General features: G+C 42.3%; 1 protein-coding gene across 3 annotated transcripts in view; it reads right to left on the bottom strand.

Annotated features, from left to right (window-relative positions):
- Positions 1-13757, bottom strand: part of PKP2 (plakophilin 2) — a 40080-nt gene extending 26323 nt beyond the window's left edge. Inside the window, exons 1-3 of one of the 3 annotated variants that reach the window (XM_059845921.1) lie at positions 13452-13757; positions 6430-6542; positions 3230-3915 (exon numbers count right to left, since the gene is read on the bottom strand). In XM_059845921.1, the coding sequence (XP_059701904.1) occupies positions 3230-3915; positions 6430-6542; positions 13452-13659 (1007 nt within the window). In that variant the 5' untranslated portion in view covers positions 13660-13757. The remainder of the gene's footprint in view (positions 1-3229; positions 3916-6429; positions 6543-13451) is intronic. The other 2 variants (XM_059845920.1, XM_059845922.1) reach the window with 2 other exon arrangements.
- Between the last annotated feature and the right edge of the window lie 654 nt (positions 13758-14411).

Genomic DNA, 14411 nt, shown 5'->3' on the forward strand with positions numbered 1-14411 from the left:
AGGAAAACAATTTTTACCTCATTTGCTTCTCCTGTGTTGTGTTCATGTGGAATGTGTTTGGAGATTGTTCACCACAGGTGATTGTTTGATTGGATTCTGGTGTGAGTTGTTTTGACTCTTTGGCCAATCAGTGTCAAACTGTGTCAGGACTCTGGAAGGGGTCACGAGTTTTCATCAGTACCTTTGAGCATTTTAGTAAAGTATCTTTTCTGTATCCTTTAGAATAGTATTCTTTAATATAATAGAGTATAATAAAATAATAAATTAGCCTTCTGAGAGCATGGAGTCAGATGCATCATTCCTCCCTGCCATGGGGATGCCTGCAAATACAATACAGCTCCCCAGTCACAGTTACCCCTTCATGCAGCAGGCAGAGGATTTCTCTCCTGTTGTGCACTGCCATACTTGGATTGCTCTACAGTGGATAAAAATAACATTCCCTAACGTTTTATCTGGCAGCAAACAGGGATGCAATACCATCTCTGACCCTCAGTGGTATTCATAAAGCTGCAGCACCCTAACTCTTGTCAAAATAGAATTTGATGCAGAGATTCCATTCCCACCCTCAAAGTATTTACAGGCAAACTTGATTAGCTCTGTGGTGGACTGACACATGAAGAGACAACAAACAAATGGTCAGCCAGGCAGAGGTTGTTCAACAGAACAATGATTTGACAGATTCTGGCTTCAGCTTAATTGCCAAAGTATACCAGTTTTGAGACAAATACATTTTGTGGCAGCTTTCAGCACATTTAGAGATCAGATTCTGCAAGCAGTCATTTCTCAGACAGCTTCAGGTTGAGCCTCTCTCTTTTCTAAGCTCTTAATCATAAGGATGCTCTTAACTGATTCACTTCACCAGAAGATACAGAGATAACATCTCTGTACTTTGATTTTTTTTCTACTTTGCTTTCATTGCATGAGCTAATATTTTTACAGGAAGTTTGAAAATGCATTTGTGATACATTTCAAATGCTGTACACAGCTTTAAACTTACACAACTATTTTACATTCTCTTAATTCACTTGGAAAGACTTAAATCGTGGCCTGCATTTAAAAAAAGTACAGGTTTCTGAAAATATTAAATTACTCCAAAACCAAGCTTATGTTTTTTTTTTCCCTTTACATTACTAAAGGGAGCAACAAGTAAGGTAGCAATATGTCAGATAAATGCAACCTTCAAATAAGAGAATGAGAAATAACCAGAAAATTGAGAGTGTCTACAAATGCCTTGAACTGAGAGAACTTCTGGCAAATGCTGAACCTAAAACCTGGCCCTTAAGGGATTATGCCATCACAAAGATTTCCAGAAGATCACAAATCTTCCATCTGAGTTAACATGGTCACATTAAAGCCACTTGCACAATGACTCAAGACTGATTTTTACATCTGAAGGCATTAAAATATTTTGGTTGATGCTTGTACAGACAGACAACCAGACTCCACTGTCTGCATCTGCAAAAGAAAAGCCAAAATTGCTCCTACATGTACTTCAAGATAAAAATTGTTGGTTGTGGCTCAGAAATGCATTCTAGAATGTACCAAAAGTTAAGCAGATTATTAAATCAATGGGATACATGTTTGTAAATTGTCTTACTGAAAAACAAAGTCCTCCCTACTGACAAACAAAGCCAGGTGCCTCTTTTCAGTATTACTATTCCAAAATCTTTAGCTGTTGTGAGCTCTCAGCTGGTTTTTTTGGACTTAATAGCTTAGTGCTTATAAGTCAACATAAGTAATGTCAGATCTCCTAAGTCTTGCATCACCCAGAAATGAAAATTTCTATCAAGAGCAGAAGTGAGCATAATACCATAAATGTCTGCAAATATAATCATAACACACAGCATGTACTTGACAACAAAAAATACCTGATCTGCACATGGCAGTGATATCAGGTGATGCCTTTTCTCACAAAGCAGGAAAATCAGAAAAAGAAGAAAGATAAGTCTCCAGAAAAATGAACTTAACAGCTACACAGTTATGGGAAAAAAGCCATTTCTTAATAATACTCTTGTAAATCACACTATGATTAACTTAAACAGAAATTTTAGGATCCTTATTTGAATTCTGAAACAACAGCAAAAACCAGAATAAACATGCAGCCTTCTCCTGTATAGCAAGTTGCTTGTCCTGTCCATTGAAATGTAACAGCTCTGGAAACATTCAGAATTATTCCAAAATGAAAAGATATTCACTCCTGAGGGGAAATTCAGAAATAATATAATTTCTCTTTTGAAAATGGAACCGATTTTAAACATTCTGAAATCTTCTCTGGAAAGGAATTTTTGGTGGGGGAAATAATTTTGGGAAAAAACCCAAACAACCCTTTCCAGTGTTTTAAACAATTTTCATGAAGTCTGGGGACAGATTTGGGATTTTTTGGCATGGAGCTTAGAGAGTTTCAAATTAAGATAACTCCCTCAGAGTGGTAGTTGGAAGCTCTGGGGTCTTGGGATTCAGAGCAGTTTGTATTTGTTCTAGGGAGGGATGGTGCTACAGAGAAAAATCTCTGCCTGTGTTTTGCCTGAAATTTATAAAAACTAAGATGTGTCCTTGAAACCGTGGAGGATTTTTAACTGGAATTTGTCAATCTGCCAAAAGCTGTCCCACTGGTACTTTTCTAACCTGTTCCCATGAGAACCAGTGCTGATATCGTGTGGGCTCTTGTGAGCACAACATTTGCCAATACAATTTTGTGTATTGTGACTTAGGTTGTAAGTTACTTAGTGACTGTTTCATGTCTCCTGATAAAGTTTATAAAAACTAAGAGGTGTCCTTGAAACCATGGAGGATTTTACAGTGGAAATTGCCAATTGCCAAAATGTCCCACTGGTCCTTTTCTGACCTGTTCCCATGAGAACCAGAGCTGATATCGTGTGGGCTCTTGTGAGCACAGCATTTACCAATTGTGTATTGTGACTTAGGTTGTAAATTGCTCAGTGACTGTTTCATGTTCCCTGATAAAGTTAACTCTTGGCAAAAGGGGGTCCCAAACTTCAGCAGGAGGTGTACACCTTGCATTGTACATACACATACATTTTTTCTCCCCTTTCCTCCGTTGCACTGGATGTGGCTTTTTAAAAGCCAGTCTGCTTTCTGCTTCCTCTGCACTGATATTTCATGCATGGTGCTGGCTGCTGAACCCCAGGCTATCAGTTTCCTTCCTAACAAGCACGTTCTTGTCAGCTGTGAGAGCCCAGAGCCAAAGCAGGTCCTGCACTGTGCTTACCCCAGCTGAGATCCATTGAGGGTCGCTTGCTCGCTCTGCAGGAACCCATTCCTCCCTGCTGCGGCCACAGCAGCTGTCACCGGCATCCTCTTCCCATCCGTTTCTGCAGTGACACTGCCTATGGAAGCTGGCTGGGAAACCTCCCTCCTGCTCTGGGTGTTTCTGAAGGTGGTTTGGTAGAAGCTGGACCTCACCGAGTGCCTGTTCTGAGACAAGAGGGACGTGGCCGGGGACCTCACCTGTCCCACGGCGCTCTCTGAGGCCAGGTAGTTCTCCTTCTCCAGGAGGTTGCTCATGCTGCGGCTGTTGCCAGGCTGGTGGTACAGAGGGACAGCGGGGTAGGCACCATCAAGGAGAGCATCACTGGCAGCCCCCGGGCGGGAGTGTCTCCTGAAGGAGCGTCCCCTGTGCACGGAGTCGCGGAGGCTGTAGCCGACGATCTCGGAGCGGGCGTACCGCGGCGGCACGGTCCCGCTGCACCTCAGGCCATCTCCGTACCTCGGGGAGAGCCCAGCTGAGATCCCTCCATCGTAGTGAAAATCCTTGGGCATGTAGGCCAACCTGTCCGGACTTCGCTGGGGTGAAACCTCCAGTCTCTTCAGAGGCTGCCTTTGAGCTCTCTCCTCCATCGTCCTGTAGGCGATCCTTGTCCCCCAGCCGTTGGTGTAAGAGGATGGGGAGGCAACCTGCTCCAGGGGGCATGGAACAACAGGAGACACAGTAAGGTCACAGCATTTAGGATTAGCAGCAGAGAAACCAAACCAAGAGAAACCAAACCAAGAGAAACCAAGCCAAACAAAGTAAAGGCAAAAATTCTACAGTCTGCTCTCAGAATTACAAAAAAATACGTGAACGTTGCCAAAATTGTGCATCAAATGGGATTCTGCCACACTTCTTGGTACCTCCCTCATGAAGACAGGAAGAAGTACAGTATAAACATCAGGAGACAAAGGCTAAGCATCCTGACTTCTGTCATGAACTCAAACCAGTTTCATAGGTCAATTAAGCCTGGTAATGAACAGACTGATTATTAATGGAGTTTCTTCTGTTGAAGAGAAGAATTATTAATGATTGATTGATTTTTAATGGAGATTCTTCTGTTGAAACTCCTTGGGGATTAACACCAACATCTGCTACTAAAGCTAAGTTCAAGGCTGTCTAATAGACAGAAGAAAATTAATCAATCAGGTATAAAAAATTTTATACTGAAGTGTTTTGATATTGATAATAACCTTATTAATATAAAGTTATTTAGCACTTGTGTTCATTTCTGGTAGGATCTGGTAAAAAGAGATAGTCTCTTCTCTGTTTGTTTAGCCTCTTAAAAATTAAGGAGACTGTATAATATTCCAAGAAAATTAAAAGAACCATTTCACCATCTCAATGACTTCCCTAATTCCACAGCTGCAATTTTAGATTATTTTTTCTTCCTATACCTAATGGGGAGAGACTGTATTAGGTCATAATTTGGCTTTACAATTTTCTCTTTTCTAAACCAAACAAATCCACTGCAGTCAACCTTTCTCTGCAGAATGCAGCTTCATGATTCTTACTTTTAGGTAGTGTTTGAGGCCTCTTGATTCTTATACTTTTTTCTTGTACTCTGTGTTGGACTGCATACTCCATTCAAAACCTTCCAAAACTAAACCAACTTGGGACACTATCTGGCCTTGAAATACAGGAGTCATGGACCAATTTTGAAAAAAATCAGTAAGCATAGGGGCATACAACCATAAAAGAAAGCTCCATATCTCCACATTGTATTAAAGTTTAGAAATATTAAAGGCATTTTTTAAGGTAAACTGAGAAATTTACACAAGCTTTTAATTGAAGAAACAGTGCTAAGCAGATAGATGCCAGACTGAATTCCCTTCATTTCACTGTTGAGGAGACCCTGAGGGTGATAGTTGAATCACAAAAGGAGTAAAGGTTATAGAAACTAGCAGGCTCAGGCAAAGATCATTGGATATATCTGTTTATTCTACAGAAGTTATGCAAGGACATCTTTATCTGTTGTTTAGGGGTAATTACCATTTTTTGTGAAGCACTAGACCTTGTGGCTTTTCCCAGCTTTTACACTTTTTTCTCTTTTCTCCCCACCCCCTGCCTGTCCTGTGTCATCTCCAGTTTTCCTCTTGTTGCTGTCTTCTGGAAGGAATGAATTCAGGTCAAATATTATAGACTGCAGGACAGGTGAGAATAAAGGGTGGGAGGACAGAGAATGCAATGTGTTTAGGTAAATGTTTCTGTCTCTCCCTGTACAGAGCCAGAGCTGCTTCACTGCCTGGTCAAAAGCTGGGCTGTTGCTTTTAATGACAAAACGCCATTCTTGAGTAGTCTAAAATTAGGAAATGATTGCCCTCTTCATACATAGTTATTTAGCAAATAAATGTTTCTGTTCTCAAGCCAAAATGCTTTCAGTTTACTAAATTGATTGTGCAGCAGCATTGCTATTGAGCTGTGTTAATTTCCCAGTCCCTCCTTCAAATAGGTCCAAAACCAATTATGAGCTGTGTCAAAAACCCTGCATGAAACCAATTATTTATCTCAGCATTCAGGCCCTGACCCCAAGAAAAGCTGGTCAAAATAACAAGAGAATTTATGATTAGATGGTTTAGAAACACCGTTGTATTGCAAGGACTGTACTGCTGGAATTGTTATAATGATAAAACAGGTTACAACAGGATTATTTAAAAGGAACCACTCTACATTGTGAAAAACTAAAGGATTTGTGAAACTAAAGCAATCTGTTTTCCTTTGGTTTTGGATGCTTAATTCTGTTTGTCTGGGCAGCCTGGCCTCTGCCCACCCTGAGGTACAGATGTGCTGACTGAGCTGCTGTCTGGTGGGAGGGATGAAGGTCTGACTTGTCACAGCCTTTGCCTCAGTGAAGTGTAAATACGTTTTTTCAGTTTCTACCCTGATGCCAATTCTCACAAACCCAACGGCACTGCAAACAGCCCATCTGTATTATTGGCTTGAATTTTGCTACTGGGCTCTGAAGTCATTGGAAGGAAGGGAGAACATGAAGAGATTTCATTGTAAAACCCTCATTTTTAAGAAATCAGGCTTTAAAAAGAAAACAAACAAGCAAACGGACCTCATAACACCACCTAAATGCTATTATTTGTGGCAACAAAATGAATAAACTATGTGTGTGCTACTATTTTTATTTCTACTCATTGTCTTCCTTTCCTCACCTGGTTTGCCTGGTAAAATGAGAAACTGTAGGGAGACCTTGGTGCAGAATCCATCTCAGTGATCCCCATGTTATAGACACGCTCTGGTACACTGGATGCACGGTGCAGGCTGCCTGGAACCAAAGACCAGTATTAGTCAGATCTTACCAAAACATGGCATTCTGATAAAGCATGATACATAATACTGGCAGCAGTCAGCACTGACATTTATGTAAGCTGAAAATTAACCAGGGAAATGATGGAAGGATATTTGCATTTTCCCAAGGATACAAGCCATTTTTTTCAGTTCCCTATGTACTTTGCTTAAGAGTTATTTTAGCTTTTAGGAATCCAGTGACTCCTGAAGCTACGAAAAATGTTTTAACAAAGCAAGCTGATACTTAAAATATCCCAGATAACGAAATGATTAAGTGCTGAGAAACAGTATCACTGAACTAAGAACACTTATTTTTCACTGTAACCACTTTGAATGCACATGCAAATATATAAATGCATGGTTTACCCTGGCTGACTACATACACAAGAGATTAAAAAAAATGCAGCTGTAGATTGGAGCTGAGAAACACAGGTTGATGTCCCTATCTGTTACTGTGCACACTAGAGATGCAGATTTCACCAGGTACAGCTGTAAACAAACAGCACACACTGAGTATAGACTCTATTTCACAGCTGTCTGCCTCAGCTGCTGCTGTTTCCTCTCCCTCAGGTGCCAATTTAATCACAGTGTATTGGAGCAAATAATGCTGCACTGACCTCAGTGCTCCACCCCAGCAGCACCAAGAGCCTGTGAACAAACTCTACAGCTCATGATGCTGTAAAGTTGGGTTTTCCAGTGGCACTTCAAATCTGCACCTGAAAGGTCCACTAATCCTACAAATAATCCCAAAGATCTACATCTTATCTGGTTATCTGCTCTCTTTTTTTCCATGACCCAGCTCTGAAAATAGAGCAGCACATTGTGGTTATTTCTTCCAGTAAAACCCCAAACAGACCCACAAAACCTTTGGGCTGTTCCTTTTTTTCACTCTTTTCATTTCCAAAGAGTGAGTGCTTCTATTAATGAAACTTTTAAAAGCAACAGATATTAATGAAATAATTATTTATGAGATTCCCATGTTACTATGAGAATCTGCACATAGGAATGTAATTAACACAGGTTTAAAGAGGTGAAAGAAGTTGAAAGCAAGACCTCAAATCAGTCATAAATGGGCCTACTAGGCTGAACTGGTAATACTGGTCAATAAAGAAGTTAACAGGCCATCAATTTTCAAAACAGCAAATATTACCTGAGATACTACAGAGAAGAAATCTAAAGAAACAATCACTGACTTGCCCAAACTGCTGAAGATCATATTTGTGTATAAATCATAATACAGTAAAATACAGTATAATGGCAGAATGTGATAATTTGAGGCCTAATGCAAACATAAATTGCAATAATTTTGCTTGTATAATCATACTTTCCAATTCTCTCATTTTGGCAGATTTAAACATGCATGAGGTGATTTGCTAGGACACATTCACAGTAACTTTGTGTCATGAGAGTGGAATGGTGCAGCTTGGTCAAACTCATGATTTGGATTGCAATAATTCCTTCCTGACATGACAAGGTTACTGTAGCCCAAGGGTTACCTGAGCACATGAGAAAGAGGCAGGAGTAAATTGTTCTCTTATACTGCAAAAAATTCACAGAAATGTGCACCAACATCCCAAATCTGCAGATTTATATGGATGTCTCATTTGTGTCATATCATTACCACGGCAATGTACTGTTTCAGGTGCCCAGTAAGAGTCCATCTCAGCTAGGTGCTGGCTTTTTAAAGATTCACTTTCTTCATTGCTGCATATTAAAAGACTTTCATACAATAAATCATGAAATATAAATACCCATAAATTTCTGATTCTTTACAGTTTGCATTTTTTTTCCTGTTTACTGTACTTAGTGAGAAAGTATTCTCAGTTATCTATTTGGAGCATAAAGGCCCTTTCAGTAAGTAATTCTTGTATATTTTAGGTAACTCTAAGCTTGTCTTCATTAAAAGTAAAAATACAAAAAAGAGGACAAGTTAAAAATAGCAAGGCCATCCATTACCTGGCTGAGGATAAACTACATATCTAATAGCTCCCTCTTAGAAAAACAAAATAGAGTAAATCAAAAATTGTACCATGCAGTTATCTTTCAAGCAGTCCCCCTTTTTTACCCTGAGAAATTATCCATTAGTAAAATTTTTTCTCTTTCAGAGACAAACACAGTACTTGTCAACCTATGGAATTCCACTTTGCAGTTATGTCTTGCTTGCTCTTATCACACCAGTAAATTATTCTGCTGGCCTTTTACCTGTAGATTTATTAGGCAGACATAAAAGGCATGGTTTTTACTGTGTGCTGGTTACTTGTGCCAAAAGTCAGTGTGGTAAAGGAGAAAGTGGGAACTAAATGCTGTGCCTTTCCAGGAGTTATGAGATGCAGGATAGGTGACCTGATCAGAACTTGCCTGTGCCGGCAAGGCTTCCCTCAGCTTATTTTCACTCAACATTACACACCCAGTGCAATGTTTTGTTCTTCGATTTTAAAAAGCCAAGAATTATTATTTTTAAAATTTATATTATGTTCTTATTTACTGTTAGGACTAGTACTCTCTGGCTTTGGTTCTCAGTGTTTTAAGTCTCACAAAAACTCTCTCCTCAGGAAATAAGCCCATGATTCGGTTACTCATCCACAGGGGACAAACACTATTTGAGAGGCCATAGGACACTACACTTGATTTCCAGCAGCCAATCAGGAAAAAATGGGTTTGCTGCAGGCCCTGCATCATGTCTGTCAACCCACAGGGGTATTTTGGACAACTCAGGCATCTCAGACAGCATCAGACACCCATGTGTGGGCAACGGAGTGGAACTGCTTATCAGCTCCCTCTCTGCTGTCAGTGTGAACTAAAACAGCAGAGGAACACCTTGGATGTGGTCAGTGGAGGAGGCAAACTGGACTCCTCTGCTCTTCTCCACACCTAAAATAAAAGCTGTGCAGAAGTCACCTGATATTGCAACAGTTACAAGAAAATTCTGAGAGTAGAAAAAATAATTCCAGGATCAGGAGGCAGCAGGCTGTACAGATGACTGAGCAGAAATCCCATCTGTCTTCTCAAGGCTCCTTTGTCCCCCTGCAGGTGACAAGCCCAACACCTCCCAAGGCCTTGGGAATTCCTCCCCAGAAATCCCTGCCTATGGCTGCAGACAGACCACCCCAATGTTTGCTTTGCTTTCAGAAGCAACAATGACAAGAGGCATCTCTAAGATATCTGGTAGATGAAAAAGAGAATTATCTCTACTAAGGGCTGGGTGTATCAAATCCCCCTTAAACCACAGACAGAGGGAACTCACTGATGTGAGTCTTCAGTGCTTTCATGTTTGAATGGATACCATGAAAGCCAAATTTTGGCTTTGAACTTCTCAGTGCAGTCTTTAATGTAGCTGTACCTGTAACAGAACCTGAGGGACTGTCACACCCCCAGAGTGTCCCCTGCCCAGTGCTCATTGCCCACTCCTGCTCAGGGCACCTGGATGGTCACCTGCCCCACGGGGACTCCTCAGCACTCCTGGACTGGCACCCTCCCATCCCTTTTTGTACTTCAGCACTCAGGATGGACTGAGATGATGACATTTAATGATGTCAAATCAAAGCCATCACTGAATCCCTTCATCTCCACATCAAAGAGCCTTCCTCTTGATTGTGCTTCTTCACCACTCTGCCAGCACGTGCCTGGTCCCAGAGGAGATTTTCTAACATTTTGTGTTGGTTAGGACATTTACACAAGGGTTCAAATTTAAGAAAAAGATTTCTTCTGGCTCAGAAAGCAGAGGAATGTAACAACACCAACAAAAATCGAAAGTCAACACAGATATTTTTTTACTTCCTTATCCCAGAAGATAGAAACAGAAAATTAATATGGAACAGTTAACATGTCAGCATTCTGAAAAATATAAAGGTAAGGACAGAAAAGTGCCCTGAGTCCCTAAAAGCAACTGTAACAAGAAAATACTAGGAAATTTAGAAATTATTAAATGTGAGGAATAAATAAGTCTCTGATTTCCATTGTCTTATATCTGATGCTGGTTTTTTATTTGGAAATCACATAAGATTTAATTCTGATTTATTTTTTTGTTTGGCTGGTTTTTTAATAAACACCCTGTGTTTATAAAACTTGTTAGAAAAAGAATCAGTATGCAGACAGCAGTTCATCAGGGCATTTGGTTTTGTGTGATAAATTACTCAATTCTGCCCTCACTTTTTAGGCAGGATCTGATAAGGATGCCTTAAAGAGCTAATCAAAATCCAAAAGGAACAAGAGCAGAGGCAAGTGGACTCATAAACAGAATGAAGTTTATAAGAGTCCTAAAATGTGCATGAAACAAAACCAGCATGTGCAACAAAACAGCAGTCATTAAAATCTCTGATTCCAAATGCCACTTTTATTTTGATAAGGTGGAACTACCTACAATTGTACTTCCATTCCTAAACAGCATCCAGAAATTTGATATGACTGCTTTAGCTGTTCAAAACTTTCAAGTGCAGTGATTTAATTTATAAAGGCTCAGCAGTGGGTAAACTGGACAAGTTGCAGCTGTTGTTGAACTGCTTGAAAAGCTATTAACAATGCTTGACAACATCTTGAAAAGAGCTGAGCACATATGTAACTTCATTCCTTTGGCAGCAGGTGGAATCCTCAAATCTGAAGATTTCTGACTTTCTATTATCAGAAAGAAACACACCTTCCAAAAGGGGGAAAAGGGCATGAAACAACATATAGTATGGGGATAGGAGGAAAAAATATTCCATATAAAAGTAGTGCTGAAGGCTATGTAGACATCTCTAATTTGAAACTCTAGGGAGAAATTATGCTGGCTGACAAATTGTGGCTTCAGAGTTTCAGTAGAGTATAGTCAGAGTACAGTCAGTAGAAGATGGGTGTGCAGTGATGACACTGGGCAAGAACTTTTGCCTCCACTGATTTTTCACACCCAGTGGTTATGTGCTTGGCTAATTTTAGGCATGCATGTGAACACTGTGGCTCGGTATGCACTAAGTGCCTTGCTGAGCAGAGTCTGAAATACTCCTGCAGGCAGCATAGTTGTGTCACAGGGGACTGCTCCTGCTCCCTCTAAATATTTGTAATCCTCCCCTGAAACTGGAAGCAATATAAGAACCTTGATGAATGTAGCCAGAAAAGGGCTGTAATTCACAGAAAGGGATGCTTTTGCATGTAAAAAAGGGCATATTTCTAAAAAGTTCCCTACACACCAGAATTCTAATGTTTCTGAAAGCATGGTCCAGTTTTGAGCAAATCTATATAGAAAGCATATTGGGACACACATGCAAGTTTTTGTATATTTTTCAGGAAAGCCAACATGTTAAATGCAAGACTGGCTATGATTCACAATATGTATATTTAAGATCTAGACAGATATACATGTATTATACATATGTATAAATTAATGGAATGCATTTCAGTTTTCATTATTTTTTTCCTGAGTTTTACAGTGGGACTAAAAATTGTATAGCAACTTGCCCATAAAAATAAGTTTGAAAGAAGAAAAAGTTCATTTTTTGCATGAACAAGACATGTTACAGACATGCCATTTTCCACCCCTTATCCTGAAGTTTAAAAGTTTTGGTGTCTCAGAAATGCAAGGGCATCAAATACTTGACCTTTAGAAAAACAAAGCAAACCAAGATAACTACCTCCAGATACATCAGGTCTGTTGATGTACTCCAGAGAAGCCAGGATGACTTGAGAGCAGGGGAACTCTGTTTTCATAGCATTTTATGCATGGTTTAGAGGCAGGAGCTCAGGTTCACTACACCATATAATTTATAAACTACTCTTAAAAAGCTTTTTGCAGGCTCTCTGCTGAGAAAAAAAGAAATTAAGCTACCCTAAAAGTGTTTAGAATCCATATTTAAATGACAGCAGCCAAGCTAAAGACTTGCATGTTTATCTGCACATTGCAAACCCGTTTATGTGATTTGTACAACTGATTTCTACAAGCAGAATACGTCCATTTGTGCCATGAGCTGTTTTTTAAAATAGAAACCAGACAAAGAACAAGAAAATATTCATCTGCCTGACTCTTAAGATAGATGAGTGAAGTATGGTTATAAAGACTTTTGTCTCACAGCTTTTAGCAAATGAAGGGTGACAACTTCTTTAAGGACAACGGAGCAACAGGGCATGTAGCCTTAGAGTCAGTCATATCTTCCCATTTAAAAACAAAAATAAAGTTCCATGGTATATAAAGTTTTCATGAATAGTTAAGACTTAACCCCTCGAGTATCTTGCCTTTAACCCTCAGCGCCTGGCAGTCACCCTGTGGTGCCTTGTTGCTGTGGCCGGGCTCTGCTTGGGGCACAAGGTGTGGCTGCAGATTTCCTGGCGGGTTTGGCCTTCTGGCTACAAGATCTGGGAAGCGAGGGATGACTGACGTCAGTCTGCAGCACGCATGTCAAAGAGCTGGGTAAATAATGTCTGATAGCATTATCGTTCTGTGCTTCTGTGCTTCCCATTCATGCATTTCCTAGAGTTACTTTTCCAAACTTTCTTTTTTTTTTTTTTTTTTTTTTTTTTAATTTCACGGTTAAACAAGGCAAAACTTTTCCTACGATTCTTCCCATTTCACTTCGCAAACAGGAGCAGTGGGTAAAGCTAAAGGCATTAAAATAAGCACATGAAGCGCCTGTTGGATTAGGAGAATTTCAGCTCGGTTCCCCCTCGGGCAGCGCAGAGCCTGGAGCGGCCCCGGCACACACCGAGTACGGCGGAGGTTGGGAGGGAGAAACTCCTGACCCGCGGCGGTGGGAAAAGAGTAAAAGCAGAGCGGACAGAGCCACGATTTTGATTTCCTGCCCGAGCAGTCCGCATGCCCCAGGGCCGGGGAGCCACGGGGCCGCCTGGGGTCCCATCTCGGAGCCGTGTCCTGGGTCCCTCCTCGTCCCCGGAGAGCATCGCGGGTCGGGCGGGCACTCACCATTGTACAGCGAGCCCCGGCTCTTCCTGGCCAGCGTCTGCTGGACCTGCCGCTGGATCCGCAGAGCCTTCTCCTCCCCGGCGCGATCTCCCGACAGCTTCAGCCGGTCCTCGGAGGGCAGCGCCAGGCTGGAGCTGTCCAGCTCGCCCAGGATCTGCTGGCCCAGCACGGTGCGGATGTAGCCCTGCTCGGGCCCGCGGCCGGCCATGGGCACGGCCGGGCACGGCCGGGCTCGGCTCGGCTCCGCGGACCTGTTGCGCCTCCGCCGCTTCCCCAGCGCCGGGGCCGAGCCGCGCCCAGCGCGCCCCGCCCGCCGCACAGGTGCCAGGCACGGCCCCCACCCCGCCCCGCCGGGACCGGTCCTCCCCTCCCCTTCTCGGCCCCTCGCCGCTATTCCGCTTCCCTGCCCTGCCCGCCGGGGGAAAGGGTCCGGCGGGGCTGCCTGGCACAGCCCAGCCCGGCACAGCTTAGCCCAGCCCGGCCCGGCCCAGCCCGGCACAGCTCAGCCCAGCCCGGCCCGGCCCGGCAGGGCGCAGCCCAGCCCTCGCCAGCGGGGAGCGGCCGCCGCCTCCGGGAAGTGCCGCCTGTCCCCGTCCTCCCGCCGGGGCAGTCCCCGAGCGACCGGGGCCGCGCTCCCGGGCCCGCGATCGTGCGTTTGTGTTTGCGTGTGTGTTTGTGTGTTTTTGTGTCTGTGTGTTTCTTTGTATATGTGTGTGTGTTTGTGTGAGTTTCTGGTTTTGTGTGTGTTTGTGTGAGTTTCTGTTTTTGTGCGTGTTTGTGTCGCACCCGCCGGGACACCGGGTTCCCGTGGCACACGCCCCCCCCAGTGAACAAACACACGGACCCATTTTAAACATATAAATATGTGCAGTCCCTCACAGATGCTTTGCATCATGGTATATATAAGGTAATTCTATGTTCTTGCTCCTTTACACATTTTGTACCTAAGTTTCAGCCTGG

This window comes from Haemorhous mexicanus, chromosome 5, assembly GCF_027477595.1.
Source record: "Haemorhous mexicanus isolate bHaeMex1 chromosome 5, bHaeMex1.pri, whole genome shotgun sequence".
Classification (NCBI taxonomy): Eukaryota; Metazoa; Chordata; class Aves; order Passeriformes; family Fringillidae; genus Haemorhous; species Haemorhous mexicanus.